General features: G+C 43.1%; 1 protein-coding gene across 11 annotated transcripts; it reads left to right on the forward strand.

The window, feature by feature from the left end:
- Positions 1 to 1,899: 1,899 nt before the first annotated feature.
- Positions 1,900 to 24,568, forward strand: frs3 (fibroblast growth factor receptor substrate 3). 11 transcript variants are annotated; one of them, XR_009769271.1, is made up of 9 exons: positions 1,900 to 2,083; positions 3,712 to 3,840; positions 3,925 to 4,013; positions 4,785 to 4,971; positions 7,477 to 7,638; positions 8,205 to 8,326; positions 8,410 to 10,718; positions 11,950 to 12,015; positions 14,583 to 18,387. XR_009769271.1 is itself a non-coding variant. In XM_061686883.1 (7 exons), exons 3-7 carry the CDS (start codon positions 3,948 to 3,950, stop codon positions 9,703 to 9,705), a joined length of 1,833 nt encoding a protein of 610 aa, XP_061542867.1. In that variant the 5' UTR covers positions 1,900 to 2,083; positions 3,712 to 3,840; positions 3,925 to 3,947; the 3' UTR covers positions 9,706 to 18,387. The 11 variants fall into 11 exon arrangements, 1 of the variants encoding a protein (XP_061542867.1); XR_009769272.1 differs by having other exon boundaries at positions 11,953 to 12,015; XR_009769274.1 differs by adding an exon at positions 24,505 to 24,568 and having other exon boundaries at positions 8,410 to 14,649.
- The last annotated feature ends 222 nt before the right edge of the window (positions 24,569 to 24,790 follow it).

Here is a 24,790-nt window from a genome sequence, read left to right on the forward strand (position 1 = left end):
TCGACCAATATACTAACTATTTCTCCTCTGGGCGTGTCCAAACCGTCAAAGTCTGCTCTCTCTAACTTTGTCTCCAAAACATCGAACCTTGGCTGTCTCTCTGATGAGATCATTTCGAATTTTATCCAAACTGGTCACTCTGAGAGCGAACCTCAACATCTTCATTTCCGCCACCTCCAGCTCTGCGTCTCTAATCCGTACATCATGGCTGGCCTCACCACTGTTTTATAAACTTTGCCCTTCATCCTAGCAGAGACTCTTCTGTCACATAACACACCTGACACCTTCCTCCACCCGTTCCAACCTGCTTGAACCCGTTTCTTCACTTCCTGACCACACTCACCATTGCTCTGGACGGTTGACCCCAAGTATTTAAAGTCCTCCACCCTTGCTATCTCTTCCCCCATTCCTCTGCTTTCCAGTGCATGCCTCCATCTTCCTAACTGTTCCTCCACCTGCTCCCTGCTTTCACTGCAGATCACAATGTCATCTGCAAACATCATGGTCCACGGGGATTCCAGTCTAACCTCATCTGTCAGCCTATCCATCACCACTTCAAACAGGAAGGGGCTCAGGGCTGATCCCTGATGCAGTCCCACCTCCACCTTAAATTCGTCTGTCACACCTACAGCACACCTCACCGCTGTTCTGCTGCCCTCGTACATGTCCTGAATTATTCTAACATACTTCTCTGCCACTCAAGACCTCCGCATGCAGTACCACAGTTCCTCTTTGGGTACTCTGTCATAGGCTTTCTCTAGATCTACAAAGACACAATGTAGCTCCTTCTGACCTTCTCTGTACTTTGCCATCGACATCCTCAAGGCAAATAATCCATCTGTGGTACTCTTTCTAGGCATGAAACCAGACTGTTGCTCGCAAATACTCACTTCTGTCCTGAGTCTAGCTTCCACTACTCTTTCCCATAACTTCATTGTGTGGCTCATCAACTTTATTCCTTTATAGTTCCTACAGCTCTGCACATCACCCTTGTTCTTAAAAATGGGCACGAGCACAGTTTTCCTCCTCTACCTTACAGTCGGTAACCTTGATGTTGTATTTTTTTTGGACTGTACAATCATTTAAAGCCATAAATCGAGGAGGTCCAGTGAGAACATTGACAGTGGGGTGTTTTTTCCAACCCTAGTGATGCAGCCATCCGCATAATATCCGACTGCCAGGTCAAACATACTGCTGGTGTCGTGCCGAACCCTCCTAAATTCAAATTTGGTCAATTTCCTATTTTTCCACAAATCAATACCTTTGACCAGTCCAAACATGGGTATGTTATTTATTTATTTTATTTTTTAAAAATTATTGACCAGTATAAAGTGTTGAAATGTGCTTGTTCTCTTTGATGATGCAATGTTAATGGCTCAACAAACTTGACGCTTTTTTTGGGGGGGGGGGGTTTCTTGAAAAATTATGGTTTTGGAGATGCAAGGTTTCCATATGAAGCCAGTGATATATGACAAAAAGTCATTTTTGGGGGGAAAACCGCAAACTTCACTTTTAGGTTTTTGATCTTTTTTCCCTTCATTTTTAATATATTTTATTTTTCTTCGTTTTTTTTTTGCGCTGCATGTCTTAACCCAACGTACGCGTTGAATGAACTTTCATTAACGAGAGGACTACATTTCCAGTGCGAACAGCGGATGGCGGCTGGCTGCTTAGCCCCTCCTCCCGCCCCGTCAGCCGGGCACACCTTTCCGTACCTCCGCGGTCCTCCAGCCTCTTTACCTTCTTGACGGCTTCGTCAACCTCGTTGTCTGCCAGTCAACTTTGACCCCCCAGCTGCTCGGCAAATGTCATACAGCCTACAGCCAGCCAGAGGCCCGTGCTGCAGTTGTGGGGGTCGTCATAAGGGGGGAATGAGCTAGAGAGCGCGAGAAAGAGAGAGAAGGAGAGAGAGGGAGAGGGGGGAATAACAACATTATTACGGCTTTCACCGCATCTCGGCTTCACGTCTCCGCGGGCCGAGATCCACATCCCCGCCGGAACGACCGGACGCCGCCGACACCTGCCCCCGCCAGGGTCCACGCACGCTCGGCGTCGGAAAGAGCAAATCGACGGTGGCAGACATGTGAGTAGCGGAGCGCCGCGTTTCTCCACTTTGGTGCTGCTAAGAGCTATTGTAACCTCGCACATTGCGCCGTTTAGCGTCACGGGCGGCGTGCTTCGGGAACTCGGCTGGGGCTAATGGAGCGAACAGGCTTTGGTTTAAGTGCTCCATGCATGGATGGATGGATGGAGGGAGGGAGGGACGACTTGGATGGACGGATGGAAAATCTCATTGAACCTCTGGCTGGGTGACAAGTGTGTAACGTAGGCTAGCGCGCAGAGATTCGAGTGTGTGTGGACTCTCAGCCTCAGTCAGATGTGGAGGCCCGGCCCGGAGCTCTCACTGCAGCGGGAGTGCATGTGTTTTGGTGGCCGGGCCGAGGAGCACATACCACGGGGAGGGGGCAGATGTGAGTGGCCTTTTGGCTGATGTTGTCACGGAGGCGCAACAGTGTGTCGCTCGACTGCTCACATAGTGATACACGAGCAAATGGTGTGTACATGTAGTTTGCTGTTTTTGTTATTGCACAGTGGAGATGTTGAAGTTTGAACGCCCACTACCCACTGAATGTGATGTCGCAACGCGTTTGTAGTCATTTACTTTAGCTGCTGAGTCAAGAACTGAGTCAGCCCTTCTTAAGTGGAAGGTCTAATAATACGAAAAGAAATGGTCACATCCTGTTGCAAGTCAGCTTTGTAGGATCATTTATTGACACTGACTCAGATTTGGGGTTTCATATGTGCACCCCATTAAGGTCACAGTTTTGTTATTTTCATAAAGGTGACTAGATGGCCAGCTAACAATATTGGACGGGTATCCTGGTGTGTTTTTTTATTTAGTTTTTTTTTTTTTTTTTATAAATAAATGTCACATAGACAAAAACAAATCTTATGATACAGCTTTAATCCTAAACGTTTTCTAGACAATCCTGTAATTATGAAAGGTTAAAGAAAGCCAATATGAGTGTCTTAAATTCCCTCCTGATGGGTATGCATTGACAAATATGTTTATTGTTTGGAATATTTTAGTTATGGGCAGCAAATTGTAATGTCTGCCTCATAGTTTTGTGGTTGGATTTGTCACTTCCTGTGTGGAGTTTGCATGTTGTCCTTGTGCTTCTGTGGGTTTTCTCTGAGTACTCTGTTTTTCTGCTACGTTAAAAAAAAAATGCATGCTGGGTAAATTGAAGACTCTAAATTGTTCATAAGTGTGATTGTGAATAGTTGTTTGTCTATATGTACCCTGTGACCACGGTGTAAAGGCCAAAGTTCCAAATATCTCTCCATATAGTCTAACCAAGTTAAATATTTAAATCAGGAAAAGGGTGAAATGAGTTTGCTTCTAATGGCATTATCGATACTAATCACTGTCTGTGGAAACCTAACTGCATACAAACACATGTCTTTGAATTTAATGTTACATAAGAGAAGACTAGGGCAGCATGGCGGCCTAGTGTTTGGCACATCTGCTCCACAGTTCTAAGGTTCGGTGTCCGGGTACTCTGGCTTATTTCCACATTCCAAACACGTATGATCGGTTCACTGAAGATTCAAAACTGTCCTCAGGTGTGAATGTGGGTATAAGTGGTTCTTTGTCTACAGTGCTGTGAAAATCTTCAGATTTCAGTAACTCGTTCGTTGCGCTTTCAGGGGCAAGGAGATGATACTTTTCTTGAAGATGTCCGTCCAACAAAGCATGTGGCTTGTGACAACGACGAGGCCCAGCAGAAAATCCTGGGACTGAAGCACGCGTCCCTTCACACCGATGGCCTGGACTGAGTAAGATGCACGCGTGTTGGATGACAAAGGTTTTTGTCGTGCAGTCGGTTATGTCGCTAAAGCTGCGTGGATCATGTGTGGCAGGTTTCAGCTGGCCTGCTGAAGCCATGGGGAGCTGTTGGAGCTGTCTGTACAGGGACCCCATCCGAGACAATCATCTCACCAAGTTTAAGGTTCATGCTTTGTTATTCATTTTTTAAATCAAACACACAGATAAGGTCACAATAATTCATATCATGGCCAAAGTGAATTTCTTTTAACTGGAATTGATACAGGAAACTGTTAGAAGTTGTGGTAGTAAATTCTCATGAAAAATATTCACAATTGTAATTGTTTTATATATTTAAAAAATGATTCATATCCCTGATCATATTGGTTATCTTTGAGTCCAGTATACCCAATCTTTGCACCATTTGTAAAGGATTCTTTTCACTTCCAGCATAATCCACAACATGGCACAGTGATCCCACGCGTATTCGCGGTTCGGCATTTGCCAAATTGCTTGTTCAAAGATTTGTTATGGTGACTTATCCACCATTATTTGTTAAAAAAAAATCACATATTTGTTGTTTTTGTGTTCAGGCCAAAGCCAGGTCTAATATAAAAATACTCTTTGGCATCATCTTGTGGCATCTTGGTGCCAACCAACTATGTTGAAGAGAGGGGAGGAGCTTCATTTAGTCATGCTGTAGCCTTACCTAATTGGAACAAAGGGGTTTTCCGCCATCTCGTGGTGTCTATAAGCAATTTACTCTCCAAACATTTTGGGTAGGAGGTCAATTACTCAGATTTTCACTATTCGCGGCAGGGATCGATTCTTATTCCCCACCAATAGTGGGGTTTCACTGTAATCAGTTCTGAATTTATAACATTAGATATTCCTGTACTGAGAAAGGCTTTTTTTATCATTTGCCCTATAATGCGAGGAGCCTCTTCCATCCCAGGTCATCAATGTGGACGATGAAGGCAACGAGCTGGGCTCTGGTATCATGGAGCTCACCCAGACCGAGCTCATTCTTCACACACGCAAAAGGGATGCCATCAGGTGGCCATACCTCTGCCTGCGCCGCTACGGCTACGACTCCAACCTGTTTTCTTTTGAGAGCGGGCGCCGCTGTCAGACCGGACAGGGTGAGTGAAGCTCATTGCTTTCTTCTTCAACTGTTCTCTATTGTTTTTAGGCCCAACCAATATGGATTTCTTCAGGGCGATGCAGATTCCGATTTTTGACGTAAGACAATTCTGATAACCGATTAATCGGTGATGAATAAATATATATCATGGGTAAAAATATTTCTTCAGGTCTCCTATATATCCCAATATAGCATTTTTTTTTAAATTAATGGCAATTTTCTTATTTTCGCCATTTATTCATAAAATACCTATTTTGCATAGAACACAAAATGGATAATAAAAAAAAAAAAAAAACATATCCAGTGGCCCCAAAAAAATCCCATTGATAATATGTGGTGGCGGCACGGTGGACGACTGTTTAGAGCGTCTGCCTCACAGTTCTGAGGACTGGGGTTCAATCCCCGGCCCCGGAGCCTGCATGTTCTCCCCGTGCCTGCGTGGGTTTTCTCCGGGCACTCCGGTTTCCTCCCACATCCCAAAAACATGCTTGATAGGTTAATTGACAACTCTAAATTGTCTGTAGGTGTGAATGTGAGTGCGAATGGTTGTTTGTTTGTATGTGCCCTGCGATTGGCTGGCAACCAGTTCAGGATGTAACCTGCCTCCTGCCCGATGATAGCTGGGATAGGCTCCACCACACCCGCGACCCTAGTGAGGAGAAGCAGCTTAGAAAATGGATGGATAATATGTGGTTGTACAACTCCTTTTTAAGGAATACATGAAAGTATAAAAAAATTAAATAAATGCAACAGTGCTTCAAGAAACATTTATGAATACCTACCATTTAACCAGAGTTTTAGGAACACGAGTTTGTCATCTTTTGCTAAAGGCACAGACACTGTGGTGTCTGTCTGAACACTACGGCTCACCACGTAAATAATGTACATCTTTAATAGATGAAGAAGAAATAAGAGAAGATGTAATTTATCATCATGTCGACTGGATACTGTGGTTGTGCCCAAAATCTCTCACTCACTACTCCCTGCTCCCCATTAGGGTTGGTTGCACTATATAGTGGCATTTCTTTTATAGTGAGCTCATTCATAACAGCTTTTGGAGACTACACGGCGCTCTGTAAATGATGTCACAGCTGTCGCACAATAACAAAGTAGGCTGTTGCGGTGAGTAAAAATAAAAAATAAAAATAAATAATGTAGGGCGCTGAATTTGATCACTAAGCATTCAGACATCACTACAAAATGGCGTAACCATCACTAACCCCTATATAGTGAACTATATAGATGGTTAGTGAGTGATTTTGGATGTGTCTCTGTATGCTGAATTGTAAATAAAGTGAGGAAAAAAGAAATAGAAGAGAGAGAAAAAGAGAGTGATTCTTGAGAATACCACACCGACCAAACCCGACAGTCCGGAAGAGGTAGCCCACAAAGTGATGGCCGGCCCACTGTTAAACTCTTTGTGGTGATCGCTCAAGCAACGAAGTTAACTCTTAATGCTAATGTGACTGCGTGGACCAACTCATGACACACTTTCTATCTCGACAGTGATTGGCATACTAGTAACTTGATTTCTTTCTGCTCTGTTCACGGGGTGAATACAAAAACACAAGCGCTTGAACTGCCAGGAAAAATGAGTAAATATATACCCGAGTGCACAGTAGCAGCCCGGATAAACGGCATGCCTATGTGACGACCACGTTGGTGGGGGCAAGATTCCTATCAAAGGCAATAAATGCATGTACATCGAAAATAAGTCAGAACTTTTAGCATTTCTGAATCGATTTTCATGAGGTTTGCTTTTTTGTCGACACCAAAATGTGTGAAATCAATACAGAAAATGCATCCTTGATATTTTGTATTTTGTGCCTTCCACAAATGTTGAATGTGCCGACACTTTGGCCCTACTAGCTTTAACGTCGCCGTAGGCATGCAGGTCAAAGGGGCATGTCGTCGCTACCCACTGTTCATAATATCTATGGTAATGACAGTAAAGCCATGCCTTTCCCAGAATGAATTGCAAGGCGGAATGCATTGAATTATTGCAGTTATAAGGATTATAAAGACGTTAATCCTTGTTGTACACGTGTGTTTATGTTACCAGTAGTTCGTTGAATGTGTGCCTTTATTAACTGTCACATTTATGGTTGAATTATGTTGCACTGTGTTTTTATCGAACTGTGACTTTAGGTTGTGTGTATTAGTGACCTCTCGGTCAATACGCACATGAATTTAGCATAGCCAAACAGGCCATGGATCTGATTTAACTTGCAAATCCTTACTACATTTAAAAATGAACTGTGACGAGAAGTCAGCTTACTAGGATGGTGACATAAATATAGATGGGCCAGATCTGGTCAGTAATAATAAATTAAAAACACATATTCAACATTTTGTGATTTTCTTTTCTTTTCATGTATTCACTCAAATATTTTCAATATCACAAAATTTTAAGATTTTTCATTGGAAAACAATGGTAGCTTGTACACCATTTTAATTTTTTAAATATATTTTAACCATGTTGTCATTGTGTTCACATGATTAGGAATATTTGCCTTCAAGTGCTCTCGGGCTGAGGAGATCTTCAACCTGCTCCAGGAGCTGATGCAATGCAACAGCATCAACGTGGTGGAGGAGTCCATGATGATGTCTCGCAGCGGCCACACGCCAGAGATGGAGATGTCTCGCACACCACAGACGCCCAACAGTGAGTCCCGCGGCCACCACACTGTTAGATTAACCTTGTCTTTACACGAGTAGTTTACGTTTCCTTTTAGTAGACTTAGCCGCAAAACCATCAGACTAACACCAGATAAGACAGACACTACATGCTTACCCTTGTCACACCTTAAAACTAATAATAATTTGGAAATGCCATCCAAACTTGCTTCATTAGGACTCATTCATATACTGTATAGTCTCTTCTAACCAATCCATCTATTTTGTATAGCGCTTTTCCTCGCAGGGTACATTACGACAAACAACCATTCACATTCACATTTATGGCCAATTTAGAGCCATCTTTAACTTAAAATAGATTGGCTCTATGAAATGTGGGAGGAAGCCTGACAACCCCGACCTTCTGTGGAGCAGACATGCTAAACACCAGGCTGCCCTTGTCCCCTCTTATGTAATATAAAATTCAAAGATAATGCATTTATATATATTTAGAGTTCCACATACATTGTGATTAGAGTTCATGTTGTTACTGAATTGAATTGATGCCACTTTTGCAAATAAAAAAAAAAAAGCGTCCCATAAATGTGCTTGCAGCTCCAGCATTTCCCGTGCCGGCTTTTCCCAACGGATACCCTGGTTATCCAATCAGAGGGGATTCCTCCCAGCCTTCCCTTGCTGAGGATCATGGACACAATCTGATGGCTTTGGAAGACCAGGTTAGATGTACATCAACCATGCGGCGGCCTGCCCTGTGCTCTCTAATCAGTGTTGACTTTAACTCTGCTTTGTTTCTTACCAGACCCACACCTATGTGAATACTGTTAGCATGGAGGGGGATCTCGCCATGCGTCACTGTGTGCACTCTCTACCTGAGGTGCGGCCCAGCACTTTCACTGAAACAACACGAGTCGGAAACCAAGGGAATACGCAGTCAAACCTGCGGTGCTGTCCCCTTGAGGAGCATCAAGACCCCCAGGTGTTCCTACAGCCATCGTCGCAAGAGGTCAAGTTCATGCTGGGCCCCACTCCAGCACAGCGTCATCTCCTGCAAAGGGAGCGGGAGCGTGAGCGGGAGCGGCTCAGTCACGGCCCCCACAGCCTTCAGCCAGTAGAGGGCGCAACAGGCTCAGAGACGGACGGAGACGAGGCCTCGGTGCACATGTGCAACTCCCACTCCTATCACCATTTCCATCACCACCCACACCGGCACCCGTGCCACGAGCACCCAGACAGCTGCCCAGGCGCCGAGCTCACCTATGAGAACATCAACGGCCTGAGGAGCGGCCGGAAGCAGCGGCTGAGTCCAAGCAGCGTGTCCCAGTCTGTGGGCTCCAGCAGCAGCAGCAGCACCGGGGACAGTCACACCCATTCCCTCCTGCACCCGCACGGCCCGTCTTCGCTTCCCCCACAGGGCTACGGCTGCGAGAGGCCCATAGGTGGAGGTCACCGTCGGACGGCCCTGCTCAACTACGAGAACCTGCCCTCGCTTCCCCCCGTGTGGGAGTACAGCGCCCTGCAGCGCAACGACGAGCAGGAAGAAGACGACGATGATGCGGACGAGGAGGAATACGAAGAAGAGGAGGAAGACTTTGATGAGTACGAGTTCTCGGAAGGCCCCGAGACGACGAACGGGTACGACCCGGATGGGCGGGGCATCCACAGAGATGCCCTACAGAACTACGTCAACACAGAGCAGGTGCAGCCGCCCAGGTTGCGACACAGCTGCCCACCACATCCACGACCGTGTCAGCCCGACAGAGGGGGGCGCATATTTAGCTTTGATTTCCGCAGACGCTCGAGGTCAGGGGTCGGAGTCTGCGAGCATGAGCACATGCCTCCGTCACGGCAGCTCAACTACATCCAGGTGGACCTAGAGGGAGAACCTCCCTGCCAAGCTCTAGGCGGTGGGGGTGGACAGCCACACCAGCGTCTACCCCCCCAAAAGTGTGGCCCCCAGGCACCCCGGCGCAGTGAATGCTATGCAGTCATCGACCTGAAGAAGACGGCGGCCATGTCCAACCTGCAAAAAGCTCTGCCCAGGGATGATGGCACTTCCAGAAAGACTCGCCACAACAGCACAGACCTGCCTCTGTAAACTACATTGACCATGAGGAGCAGACATGACGACAGATGAAAGGCTCATCCCCATTTTAGCACACTGGACCCTTCACTGTCATCTGTCCATTTCGAATGCGGAGCCGACTAAGACAGTACAGGTACCAGGTTAGAAACCTACTGTATCTGTGTATATGAAAGGGATCCTCTTAAGGGGAATCTTGCCATTTTTATGCTGTTATTTATTAGCTGTGTTGTGATGTTCTTTCCAGAATTTCACTTTCAAGTGCAAATACTGTTTGCTGGTTGTATAACGAGTAAGCATAATGACATAATGCTGAGCAATGAGAACGGAGGCATCTGTGTGGAAGCAGCCATTTCTGTTGTGTAACATAATTATGATCCCCAAACCATTTCCCCTTTTATTGTTGTGTTCATGTACTTCCCCAGCAAGCACCATCCACATGACAGCTACTCAACTCCTCGTGAGTCCAGACATATACTGAGGTGTAGCCTACCATATATTTTTAAGACGTTTGTGGCTGTCAGCCGTACCTCGTGGCCAGTGGAAACAGGTTATTTATTCATATATGCCAGTAGAGAAGTTTGCACACAATCCTATGGAATTGTATTTTTTGGTTTTTAGGGTTTTCATAATAGCAAACAAACAACAAAAGAACCAACTGAGGTTGTTTTGGGAGGATTCAACTAAGCTGAAGGAACAAGTAGCACAAGTGAATCCGGTGAGCCTTGTCCCTCTCCCAAGTAGCATATCATCCTCCATCACACCTCCACCCACAGTTGAATGATAATGCACTTTTAAATCCAGACAAGCGAGGAGGCTGTTTATTTCAACATCCATGCCGCCTGAGCCACAGGTTCCTCCTTTCTGAGAAAAAACAAAAGACAAAACAAGGGGCCACATATTTCATAGCCAGCATTTGTAGTTTTTCAAATGTTTGAATGACAACATCGTCGATAAACTTAGAGAGTGGCATTAATCTTACTAGCCTCACCTAAAATGTGTTGATTCTACACGCTGCCCATCATCAGGTATGAATGGTCTCCTTAAAATACAGTTCTTTTGTCTCTCTAATCACTGTTATGCGCAGTTTAATAATATATTTATTTATTTCATTATTTATTAGTTCACTCGTTTAATTGTCTTACTGTTATTTTCCATGTGACAACCGGCATTGGTTTTCTTCAATCCAGTTAATCTGGAGACCAAAGTTTTACTTACGACTGGTCCATGTATGATTCTGTTAATGAAAAAAAGAGTTTATTTTAAGTGCCAAAAATGTAAAAAATAATAATAATAAAATGTAATGAAATCAAAGGTGCCAATTGCAGAAAACAAGTAGGGCTCTAGCAATGACAAGAAAAGTACAGGGAAGCAAACTTGAAAGAGAACTTAATTTTTTCAAGAATGAGTAGAAACGTAAAAAAAAAATAACATTTCACCTCATCCATCCATCAACCGCCATATTGGAGTGATGTATGGAAAATGTTTGCTGCTACATGTACATACAGATTACATACACAGTTGCCCATGTTAGTGAGTGTCCTCGTCTCTATGACAACCTGCTGTGTGTGTGTGCGATGTCAGATCTTTGGCCATATATTGTTAGGTACGCTAAGTAGCATTGTCATGTTCTTATGTCTCAACTGTGGAAATGTAACAGATTAGCAAAGTCCCCCCCCCCCCCCCCCCCCCCCTTTTGGCCTAAGTTTATTTATTTCAGATGATTTTGCCGATAGCTGATTAGAGGCAAGACTCACTGATGCACAACTTTGAATCTTACAGAGGACTCATGCCATTGGGCTTTACCTTCATAAGCCTTCAAATACTTTTTTTATTTATTTTTTTGGGACAAATCTAAATGTTCCCTTTTTTTAAATGAGGGTCTTGTGGCTTCCTTGTTGGTTTTGGATCAATCAAAAGCAGCACACAGTGGAACCTCAAAAGTCAAACACAATCTCTTCTGTGACCAGAACAGTTACAGTGGATATAAAAAGTCTACACACTGTACAAATGCCAGGTTTTTGTGGTATAGAAAAATGAGACAAAGATAAATCGTTTCAAAGTTTGCCTACCATGAATATGACCTATAACCTGTAAAATTCTACAGTTGTTTTTTTGTGTGTTCAGAATTAACCAATCACATTCAAACTCATGTCAAATGGGAGTTAGCACACGTTGCCTCTGGTTAACGCCACACAAAGTTCAGTTGTTCTAGTAGGCCTTTCCTAACATTATTATTATTTTTTTTTAAATTCCTAGCAGAAGTTCCAGCTAAAGAAAAAAAGCCCCAAAGCAAGATGCTGCCACCACCATGATTCACTGCAGGTATGGTGTTATTTTAGTGATGAGCAGTGGTGTGTTGCACCAAACATACCTTTTCGAATTATGGCCAAAAAGTTCCACTTTGGTTTCATTGGGCATAACACATTTTCCCACATGGGTTAAGACGATTTCCTGTGTGTTTCCGCAAATATAGCCGGACTTGAATGGTTATCTTTATAAGATGAGGCTGATGCTGTCGAAGCTCTCTGCGTAGGCAAAATGTCAGGAAAAGCATACTAGAAGATCTAAACTTTGAGATGAATTAGAGGCACTCTAAATGGTGGCAATTGTGTGCTGTCTCCCATTTAAAAGGAGTTTGAATGTGACTAGATAATTTTTAACACAGCCACATCCCCAGTTAAAAGAGGGTGTACACACTTGTGCAAACGTCATCACACTATCAGATAAAATCTTTCGATGCTCACTGAGTTGATATTTACTTAGTGAGACATCTTTCATGTCACATGATGATGTTTGACTTATAGAGGCGCATTTTTCTGCCGAAAAGTTGTAAGTTTACCACCTTTAGGGCATTTGACTTTGGACGGTCCACTGTATTTTATATTTTGTATGCGAGCCACACATCATGTCATCCAGACAGCTTTTATTTAATTATTTTTTTACATTTTAACGTGTAATTATTTTGGTTAGGCCCATTTAAAAGCTCAAATGAAAAAAGAAGCTGTCACTACAAATTCTACTTAATTCTCATGAGAACTTGGTCGTTTCAGATACATACTGTACATTCCCAACATATAAGCCTTAAAAATCCTAAATCAGAAGTTACAATTAACTTCTGACTTGTTTGTTTTATAAAGCCAACTCGTCTCAATTGGGACTGCTTAACATGATCCATTGGAAAGATGTTTACATTTGCATTAAGTGAGTTCTTATTTTGTCAAAGTAGACCAATATGTGAAAGGTGAACTAGTAGTCTATAGAGCTGTGAGCTCCGTGTCATCTACCTACTTGCTTTTTGTGTGAATCTGTAGTCTTCACATTTCAGCCTTCATGTTATGATTTTTTTTCATGATTGTATACTGTCCTGTTGTGCTTAAATTGTCATTTAAATTTACAGTGCCATACAACTAGGTCAGGGTTTTCCAGATTTATGGTCAGCAGTCAGTTTTTAGTCTGGTGCCTTGAGATATGAGTTTAATTTGTCTGTGACCACGCTTGTAACTCAAAACACTTCTTGGAAATCATCTTTGCCCACTGAAAAGAATGGAATACCATGAATCAAGTCTAGCCTGCCCAAAAACAGTTTTTTAATAATAAAAGTAGCAATCTTCAATATTGTACATGATAAAAAAAACATACGGCGATGACATAGTTGAATTCAATGTCAAGAAACTTTTTGCCACATTTTTGCTTCAATTCAGTGGACATTACAGTGCTCCTTCTGGTATGCACGTTTTGGCCATCTGGGGGCAGTACAATACAGATGTACGGATATACAGTATATGGAGCAGTCGACACTCCTCAGTAGATCCCAGTAATATTAGAATTAGAATCTTTCACTTCAGAGAGGAAAAACAATATATGCCTGTGAGTGTTGTTATATTATCTTTCTGCTTGTGCTGCTCTACGGTTTGTGTTCAAATTTTTGTTGCTTAAAGAGTTATAACACGCCAACGTTATTTGTTAGCCCATCAATGGCATTTTGGATTGTTAGTATTAAGCTCAACTGACTCATCTAAAGCAAAACTAAGTGGCTGTTTTCAATACACACGTAATTCTTTGTTTTGTATTTAGTTTGACAGTAAACTTAAACTGGGAGTTGCAATAAACAACATAAATCCTTTTTTGAAGACCTGTTAACTATTTGCTAACCGATGCTTGTTGTCAAGTGATTTGAGTTCACTGCCACCATACAGTGCTCAAATGTAAAATTTTTCAATCAAGGCAAAAAACCTTTCTCAAAAGGCTTGTATATCTAAAAAGTCATAAGTCGAGTCACTTGTATCTCAAGGCACCGCTGTATATGACAACGATATGACAATACATAATGTATATTGGCTCCTGAACAGGAAGGTCATTTGTAATTTGGGTCCTGAGCGGAAAATGTTTGGGGAAACCCTGCACTAAGTCACCATTGCTTGAATTCATCTTTGGCCTTGAAGAGTGACGTGAGAGTCATGATGTAGTTGCAGTTCTCATAATGTTATCTATGACTACAGTGTGTTCATAACGTAGCAACCTCACCACCACAGAAATAGATAATAATCCAGTGACTACGTGAATTAATAATTGAAGCGCGCACACGCGAGCTCAACAAGTGGCTCTCTCGATGACAGCTGATGCCGTCAAAGCGTGTGGCTTCACAGTCACACTCTCAGTCTTGGGTGTTTATGCCTCAGGCATTCGACACCCGGGGGCCCCGCGGTCACAATGGCTTCTGCCCGTGTTATCTGAAGGGCAAGATAACAACTCATCGTGAAGTTCCTCAAACTGAATTTATCAAGCGGGTTGTTAAACAAAAAGGGCTTGCTCTGTGTTTACCGATTAAACATGAAATTGTACTAACTAGACATCCATTTGTCACTGTGCCTTTCATATGGATGCTGGAGGAAACGTATCCACTGCTGTTAAAGGGGTCAGCCAGTTGCCAAAAAGGGAAGAAAATAAAGTGTAAAGGTAACTGTTTGACATTTGGAGATTTATTAATTTCATTCCCTCCTCATGCCTGTATTGTTGATTTTGAAAGCAGATTCATTGAGTGGCTTGGAGACTCACTGTAAAATCTCATCTTATCCTCGCCAGGTTATCTTGTCTTTGTGTAAACAAGAAAAGATAAATATCCATCCATCCATCCATTTACTACCACTTATCCGAGGCCGGGTCGCGCGGGCAGTAGCTTTATCAGGGTCGCCCAGACTTCTCTCTCCCCAGCCACTTCATCCAGCTCTTCCGAAGGGATCCCGAGACGTAGTCTCTCCAGTGTGTCCTGGGTTGTCCCCGGGTTCTCCTTCTGGTGGGACGTGTCCTGAACACCTCACCAGGGAGGCGTCCGGGAGGCATCCGAATCAGATGCCCCAGCCACCTCATCTGGCTCCTCTCAATGTGGAGGAGCAGCGGCTCTATTCTGAGCTCCCGGATGACCGAGCTTCTCACCCCGTCTCAAGGGAGAGCCCGGACACCCTGCGGAGGAAACTCATTTTGGCCGCTTGTATTCGGGATCTTGTTCTTTCAGTCACGACTCACAGCTCGTGACCATACATGAGGGTAAGAACGTAGGTTGAGCGGTAAATTGAGAGCTTTGCTTTTTGGCTTAGCTCCTTCTTTACCACAACAGACCGATACAAAGTCCACATCACTGCAGACGCTGCACCGATCCGGCTGTCGATCTCCCCTCCCCGTTCTTCCCTCACTCGTGAACAAGACCCCAAGATACTTGAACTCCTCCACTTGGGGCAGGATCTCATCCCCGACCTGGAGAGGGCACGCCACCCTTTTCCGACTCAGGACCATGGTCTCAGATTTGGAGGTGCTGATTTTCATCCCAGCCGCTTCACACTGCTGCAAACCACTCCAGTGAGAGTTTGAGATCGCGGCTTGATGAAGCCAACAGAACCACATAATGTGCAAAAAGCAGAGATGCAATACTGAGGCCACCAAACCGTACCCCCTCTACACCTCGGCTGCGTCTAGAAATTCTGTCCATAAAAGTTATGAACAGAATCGGTGACAAAGGGCAGCCTTGGTGGCGTCCAACCGTAGTCCGACTTACTGCCGGCAATGGGGACCAAACTCTGACACCGGTCGTACATGGACCGACCAGCCCGTATCAAGGAGTTCGGTACCCCATACTCCCGAAGCACCCGCTAGAAGACTCCCCGAGGGACACGGTCGAACGCCTTCTCCAAGTCTACAAAACATGTAGACTGGTTGGGCGAACTCCCATGCACCCTCGAGGACCCTGCCGAGAGTGAAGAGCTGGTCCACGGTTCCACGGCCAGAACGAAAACCACACTGCTCCTCCTGAATCTGAGATTCGACTTCCCGACGGACCCTCCTCTCCAGCACCCCTGAATAGACCTTACCAGGGAGGCGGAGGAGTGTGATCCCCCTGTAGTTGGAACACACCCTCCGGAACCCCTTCTTAAAAAGGTGGACCACCACCCCAGTTTGCCAATCCAGAGGCACTGCCCCCGAAAATATGCTTGGTTTATTGGACAGCAGTTTGCCAACAACTAGCATAAACTCCTGGAAGTCATCGTCTCCCAACACACAATGTATCACAAGTCTATTTTTTCTACTTTATTTTTTGTGGCACTTCTAAAATGTTAATCTGTGTGTTGATTTTAGAACAATATATTTAGTACTAATATTTGGCAAAGACAGTATTTGACTTGAATGCTTCGCAAAGCAAACTGTGAGCTGAACGGACTTAATCATGTAAATGTAATAACTTTTTTATTTATTATTTTTTTAAATGAATGTCAACTGTACTTTTCATTAGTGTTTCCCAACCATTATTCAGCCAAGGCATGTAATTTACAAAGGAAAAGTGTCACAAAAGAGTGGATACAGAGGTTAGTTATCTACCTTCTGGCACCAAGCGGAAAAGCATTTAATTGTTTAATCAGCGTTCTCCCTGTTATATGTTGCTGGAATAAATAGTTATAGAAAAGATTCATTATTTGTTGTAAAAAAAAAAAATTTGTCTGACCAATGAAGCGAAATTTCCCACAGCACCCCTGATGATCTCCTAGGGCGCACTAAACTGCCTTACATTGCAGACTAAAGCGGACAAAACAATTAGAATACTGTAGCATTTAATGAGTTGCGTCCTAAGGTCATTGTGCCAACCTGATTCCTCATCAGCTAAACTTGTGAAGAATGTGACATGCCGTTTGTTTTGAAGCACTTTTCCAACATTAAACCAGTAGAAATGTGAAGTCGGCATACAAGAGAAGCAGACATAAAGGCATAGCAACACTGTTGCGCCATACAGCGACACGGCATCTTCATCAGGGCAATTTAATCATTTAGACAATTTTTTGGGGTCATACTCTCTAAACACAAGAGCCTCAAGGTCATGCCCATGCTACAAAATTAATATCAGATCATACACTATATATAGGTACTCTGTATGTGTTCTTTTTTTCGTTTTTATACACGAGTATCATCGCCACCAGGGGGTGATGTTCTGTACATGCATGGGTCTGACCTGAACATCCGGGTGACACGTTTGTGTGTGCAAGTGGGTACATGAAGGCTGCATTGGCCTGCCTTTGGATCACCTTCTCCATTGAAAGACTGCCAAATATGCTTGAGCATGTGAAATGTGGGAACTGGGAGAAGGGCTCATGAACACTGACAGAGGAAATCATTGCGATGCGCAAGGGAAAGGGTTCTTTATGTTTTGTCTCAGTTTGCAATTGAAAAATGAAAAGGAAAATGTTTCTTCAAGTGTTTGTTGAATGTGTCTGTGTGCATCCATGGATGACAGTCTGATCTAGTCATTAGAAGCCCCTTTGCTTCATTTGTTGGACTGTCAAAATGGACATCGGGGCGATTTTTGCCCTCTCTAATCATTCCACACGCAGATGACTTTTACTTATCTGCTCTCCTCTCAATTGATCATCTCCTAAGAACATAGTGAGCCTGATACCTGGGAACCTTTATGATTTTTAGAGTGTGGATTTGTCCCAAGATGTACAAGTCAATGTAATACCAATATTAAAATGATGCCATGAAAATCTTGTGCATTAATCAGTGTCCACTTTGCTCTCCATACCTTTTCTGTGAATCTCTTAACGTTCTAATACTAGGGTCAAACATACACTTACTTTCGTTCTGAAAAGCAACCAAACCAGTTTCAGACATTTTGTCTGTAAGTTAATGTTTGTATAATCACACCAGATCACAGTTGAACATGAAACGCTTCGCTTGCTTTGGTCTATTTATTGTTTTCAGAGGAAACATCAGGGACAGCTGACCAAAAAGGCTTGTTTCAACATGCCCATGTGGATAATCTTCCACTCTTTTGTCCAGCAGCTGAGAAAAGTTTTTGTGGCCAAAATGGGGAAATAATGGTGGCTTTGTGAAAGGAACACTAATTTAAAGCAAAATAACCAGTAACAACCAATGGAGTTAATGTCCAAGCTGCTGTAATCACCACATTTTGCATCAACAAATTACAACAGTTTTAAACAGAGTATCTTCTAAAGCATACGCTTAGTGTCTGCCTATGTGCAGTGCAAACTACTTTAATTACCTTATGTACAGACAGAGCATAGTCCTCATGGGCTCTAGGGATTTATATGCCTGGAATAATGGAGCTGTCTTGTCTTCTTCTTATACATGCCTTGATTTATGGTCCCTAGAATGGGTGTACTCAAACAGGGGTCTCTTGCATAAAGCAATGCCTTCACTGTTTCTATCATTCCCGTCGTATAGTATGAAGATAAAAGTAAGTCAAGCAAAGATCACTGAAAACTAAAAAAAATAATATTACATATACAGTAAATGAGAGATGATGAGTGGATGCAATCACAACATATCCCAATCCCCAGATATATACAGTGAGCAACAATCTGATTGGATGCTTTATAAGTGCTATGATATATTCCAAGACCGTTAAGGAAATGTCAAACTCTATAATCATCTAATGCAGACTAGGCGTTGCGTATTGTGAGGGTCTGCTGGGAACGTCTGGCAGAATCCCCTGGCAGAAGGAGTTTCAACTCCCACCTTCTACAGAACTTTGCTCATGTTCCGGGGGAGGCGGGGGACATTGAGTCCAAGTGGACCATGTTCCGCGCCTCCATTGCTGAGGTGGCCGACCGGAGCTGTGGCCGTAAGCTGGTCGGTGTCTGTCGTGGTGGAAATCCCCAAACCCGTTGGTGGACACCAACGGTGAGGGATTCCGTCAAGCTGAAGAATGAGTCCTATCTGGCTTTTTTGGCCTGTGGGACTCCTAAGGCAGCTGATGGGTACCGGCTGACCAAGCGGAATGCAGCTTTGCTGGCTGCTGAAGCAGAAACTCTGGCATGGGAGGAGTTCGGTGAGGCCAGTGGGTTCGCAAACATCAGAAAATTTCATCAGAAATTTCAGTTCAATAGCCTCGCCTTTGCATGATCTTACCTCGCCACACAGACCCTTTGTGTGGAACCCGGTTTGTCAGTCAGCCTTACAGAAACTAAAATCGAGCTTTACCTCCGCTCCCAGTCCTCACTTTGCCAGATCCCAAACAGCAGCTCATTGTAGAATTTGATGCGCCTGATGCCGGTATAGGAGCAGTGCTCTTCCAGAAATGTCTCCTGGTCTCAGAAACTGGTTTGGATCATGTTCTCTCACAATTCTCTCCCCTCTGTATCCACTGGTCTATCGCCTTTTCACATTGTGCATGGTTACCAACCATCTCTGTTTCCTGCCATAGCCCCAGAGTCCACGGTTCCAGCTGCATTGACCTTTGTGAGATGCTGCAGGAGGACCAGATAGTAAACAATTCTTTGGTTAACGCCACTCCCAGATGAAGCTTAGTGTTTAACTAAAGATAAATCAAGTACAATTACATATGAATTTAAAACAAGTACATTACTTTGCCATAAAGTCTGCTAGCTTAATGCTAACACATGATGGGAAATGAAACAGACGGGCTAAAAAAATGGCATTGGTGTTGCGGTGTTATTACCTTTTATGCAATTGATATTTGAACACATATAGACGAATAATATAACAATACTCACAGGCATATATTTTTTATCCTCTGTGAAGAACGGCTACTATTACTGGGCTTACTGAGGAGCTGAGATCATCTCCGTATATCGGTATGCCTGTTATATTATACTTCCCCCATGTGGCCAAGGTGCACACACCAGAAGGAGGAGCACAATGTCCATTGAATTGAAGCAAATAATGTGGCACAAACTTTAATTTCTTTACGTATAATTCAATTATGTCATTACTGCATGTTTTTATGCATAGTGTAGAATATATAGTGTAATATTATTGAGTGATATTTTTCTTATGAAAAACACATTACAAACATTGTTGTCGCACTGTTTTACTCTCAGCACTTGTTCAATGAATTGTAGAGGGACTGAGGGGCATATGCATTCCCTAATGGCCAACAGAGGTGACTCCTCTAGTTGGAGTAGCAAGTTGGACGGTGCAAAATGACCTTCCTAGTTGTCACATGATGTAACCGCAGCTGTGACAACGTGGTGCATCATCCAAGTGAGTCAATGTGTGCGTGTGTGTGTGAGTCACATTTTAGAGCCGGAAGTACCATTTGTGTACTTGAACAAGTGTTAACGTGTGTGTGAGTAGACAATGGAGAAGTTCAAGATGGCCTTCGGTGTCAAGTAACTTTTTACTTGGCAACACCACGGAGGAAGGTGAACCAGGGAACACTAATAATGACGCAACAAGTTTTAACCAGCAGATATTCCTCCTAGAGCCCAAACGCTTTGTGGAAAATCTGTTGTGTTTTTCTAAAATCCACCAGCTGTTGGTGATAAAAAAAAATCTTTGTAATCTGAAAACACACATACAGGTAAGGCGTATTTCTTTCAGTTATTATCTATATAGTGTATGATATAATATGAACTAATATTTGGATAAGCTATTATTCCCTTGCTTATCGCTGGGGTAAGGGTCTGAACCATTCCCGCAATAGGTGAAATCTGCAAAGTAGCGACCACATACTGTATATTTTTTTATACACATGTACACATACACACATACATATTTTAAAGCAAAACTGCAAATCAGGTTTACCGCGGAAACAGTCACGAAGACAGAAGGGGCGTATATGACACAACACACTTACTCACCGATGAGTGGACGCGGAAGTAAAGCATGAGATTGAGAAGCGCCAAGACACCAGTTGCAAAATGCGATGCCGAATTGAGAAGAGAGAGAAAAAAGACAAATGGCGATAGTGTGGTGGCATTTCATAGTGAAATGCAAGGCGAGCACCCATTCGTTGTAACACGGACCTTTCTCTCCCTCGAATATTACGCCGCGTAGCTGGACCTGAGAGACGAAGGTGAGCTTAACATTAGTCTACTTTATTCATATAACGTTAGCGCATCGGGCTGTGGAGTATCTCTTTTAATTTTGGGTACCGTCAAATGTTTTGCTTTTTTTTTTTTTTTTTTTTTTTTTTACCGTGACAAAGGCAGTATAATGCAACCATAACGGTACATACAGCGTGCTTTTTGCTCAGTGTAGTCACTGTGTGACATATGGCCAATCTGACATGGCAAAACTTTGAGTCATCCATCCATCCATCCATCCATTTTCAACACCGCTTATCCTGGTTAGGATCGCGGGACGCTGGAGCCTATCCCAGCTGACTTCGGGCGAAAGGCGGACTACACCCTGAACTGGTCGCCAGTCAGTCACAGGGCAAATTCTCATTCACATTCACATCGTCACTGAGTGGGAACTGAACCCACGCTGGCTGCACCAAAGTCAGGCGAGTGTACCACTACACCATCAGTGACTAACTTTGAGTCAAGTAGGTGGAAAAACATCGCAAATGTGGCCAGAGAGGAATAAGAGTAAAATGGATCATCATCATGTACCCAAACAGAGGAGGGTTTCGGTGAAGGGAGATGAAGGAAATATTTTTCTCTCTCGAGGTTTCTTCATTTTAGTTTCGACAAATTGAACACTTCCAAAACTTGTAGTAGCATAAAGAATATTTGTCTTATTCCTAGTCAGCTGGTCTAAGCTCATAAATGCACAGCCAATAACCTAATGAATTATTATGTCACAAAATGCTAAGTGAAGATGCACAAAGGCTGTCAAGTGCGAAGTTCCCACTTGGAGCGCTTATTAAAAGTGCATATAATATGTGAAACGCCATTATAAACCAAAACCAAGGTTTTGAACAAACGTAACCTCTAAAATGGTACATTTAAGATTGGTTAAATTAAACTACAACCCCAATTCCAATGAAGTTGGGATGTTGTGTTAAACATAAATAAAAGCATAATACAATGATTTGCAAATCAGGTTCAACTTATATTTAATTGAATACACTACAAAAACAAGATATTTAATATTCAAACTGATAAACTTTTTTTGTTTTTAGCAAATAATCATTAACTTGTAATTTTATGGCGGCAACATGTTCCAAAAAAGATGGGACAGGGTCATGTTTACCACTGTGTTACATCACCTTTTCTTTTAACAACATTTAATAAACGTTTGGGAACTGAGGCCACTAATTGTTGAAGCTTCAAAGGTGGAATTGTTTCCCATTCTTGCTTGATGTACAGCTTCAGCTGTTCAACAGTCCGGGGTCTCCGTTGTTGTATTTTACGCTTCATAATGCACCACACATTTTCAATGGGAGACAGGTCTAGACTGCAGGCAGGCCAGTCTAGTACCCGCACTCTTTCACTACGCTGTTGTAACACGTGCAGAATGTGGTTTGGCATTGTCTTGCTGAAATAAGCAGGGGCGTCCATGAAATAGACGTTGCTTGGATGGCAGCATATGTTTCTCCAAAACCTGTATGTACCTTTCAGCATTAATGGTGCCTTCACAGATGTGTAAGTTACCCATGCCATTGGCACTAACACAGCCCCACACCATCTTAGATGCTGGCTTTTGAACTTTTGCATCCATAACAGTCCGGATGGTTCTTTTTCTCTTTGGCCCGGAGGACACGACGTCCACAATTTCCAAAAACAATTAGAAATGTGGACTCGTCGGACCACAGAACACTTTTCCACTTTGCATCAGTCCATCTTAGATGAGCTTGGGCCCAGAGAAGCCGGCGGCGTTTCTGGGTGTTGTTGATAAATGGCTTTTGCTTTGCATAGTAGAGTTTCAAGTTGCACTTACGGATGTAGCGCCGAACTGTATTTACTGACATTGGTTTTCTGAAGTGTTCCTGAGCCCATGTGTTGATATCCTTTACACATTGATGTCGGTTTTTGATGCAGTGCCGCCTGAGGGATCGAAGGTCACGGGCATTCAATGTTGGTTTTTGGCCTTGCCGCTTACATGTCGTGATTTCTCCAGATTCTCTGAACCTTTTGATGATATTATGGACCGTAGGTGATGAAATCCCTAAATTCCTTGCAATTGTACATTGAGGAACATTGTCCTTAAACTGTTCGACTATTTTCTCATGCACTTGTTCATAAAGAGGTGAACCTCGTCCCATCTTTGCCTGTGAATGACTGAGCAATTCAGAGAAGCTCCTTTTATACCCAATCATTGCACCCACCTGTTCCCAATTAGCCCGTTCACCTGTGGGATGTTCCAAACAGGAGTTTGATGAGCATTCCTCAACTTTCTCAGTCTTTTTTGCCACTTGCATGTTGCGTCCATAAAATTCAAAGTTAATGATTATTTGCTAAAAACAATAAAGTTTATCAGTTTGAACATTAACTATCTTGTCTTTGAAGTGTATTCAATTAAATATAGGTTGAACATGATTTGCAAATCATTTATTCTGTTGTTATTTATCTTTAACACAAGGTCCCAAGGCACGGTGGACGACTGGTTAGAGCGTCAGACTCACAGTTTTGAGGACCCGGGTTCAATCCCCGGTCCCGCCTGTGTGGAGTTTGCATGTTCTCCCCGTGCCTGCGTGAGTTTTCTCCGGGCACTCCGGTTTCCTCCCACATCCCAAAAACATGCATTAATTGGAGACTTTAAATTGCCCGTAGGTGTGAATGTGAGTGTGAATGGTTGTTTGTTTGTTTGTATGTGCCCTGCGATTGGCTGGCAACCAGTTCAAGGTGTACCCCGCCTCCTGCCCGATGACGGCTGGGTTGGGCTCCAGCACGCCCGCGACCCTAGTCAGGAGAAGCGGCTCAGAAAATGGATGGATGGATGGACATCGTCCCAACTTCAATGGAGTTGAGGGTGTATGTAAAATTGTTAGTGACTTCACTGTTGTGTCAAGATTTCTTTCTTTCTTTCTTAAACTTTAAATTTATAGTTCAGCACTTTATTTGAACACGTATAACTTTCCCTTTTTATTTACTTGCTCTTATTCTGAAATGCAACCCTACTTTTATTTAGTAAATGAGAGAACATTACACAGTTGTGCTATATGTTTGATTACCAGGGCATAATTTGTAATATGTGTTCAAGTCTTTATTATGCTCTAAAATCATTATATCAGTGGCATAAAAAAACATTGATACTAGCATTTATCCTGAAAGTTTTTGGGAATATATATTGTTCCAAAAAAAGTTGCTATCGTGGCAGGCCTAAACACAATATATTGATAGAGAGCAAGAGGAATGGGTAACACAAAACTACTGACTTAAGCAGTTGAATCAGTACTTCTATTTTTACCAGAATAATGAGTGCGATTACTTTTGCCACTTCTGAGAATGTCATGCTCAAGACACATCCCTGCTTCCACCCTTAGCCCCACCCTCTCTCCCGTGTATGATGTAGGGCAAACAGACTGCTTAGTCAAGGCTTCAACCAAATGGTGAAGTCAGAGAGCCTTTGTCCAATTCTGCTTTGATGAAACTGCTTCTTTCATTGGGCTCTTTTCAGTGTTGTCCTATGGAACAATACCTGCAAATGTCCATTTATTGTCCATGTCATGAGGAGCTGGAGCCAATCCCAGTTTATGGTAAATATGATCATCTGAAATTTCCAGTTACGAAACAGAGTTTGGACTACAAACAGATTTGTCACAACCCTGTGTAATAAACAGTGTTTATGTTTGACAGCAGGAGCTCATCCCGTGTAGATGTCTATCGGGAATTTGATCTGAACACCTATATGTAGACTTTACACCGATTTCATCGGCCTTATCGGTATCGGTCGATAATTATAA

Source organism: Phycodurus eques, chromosome 10 (genome assembly GCF_024500275.1).
Source record: "Phycodurus eques isolate BA_2022a chromosome 10, UOR_Pequ_1.1, whole genome shotgun sequence".
Lineage (NCBI taxonomy): Eukaryota > Metazoa > Chordata > Actinopteri > Syngnathiformes > Syngnathidae > Phycodurus > Phycodurus eques.

Bases quoted from the DNA above. Each gene is read 5' to 3' on its own strand.
- frs3 (XM_061686883.1), top strand. From the start codon at position 3,948: ATGGGGAGCTGTTGGAGCTGTCTGTACAGGGACCCCATCCGAGACAAT. The intron at 4,014-4,784 runs GTTCATGCTTTG...CTTCCATCCCAG, and splicing joins ATCATCTCACCAAGTTTAAG to GTCATCAATGTGGACGATGA. The intron at 4,972-7,476 runs GTGAGTGAAGCT...TCACATGATTAG, and splicing joins CCGCTGTCAGACCGGACAGG to GAATATTTGCCTTCAAGTGC.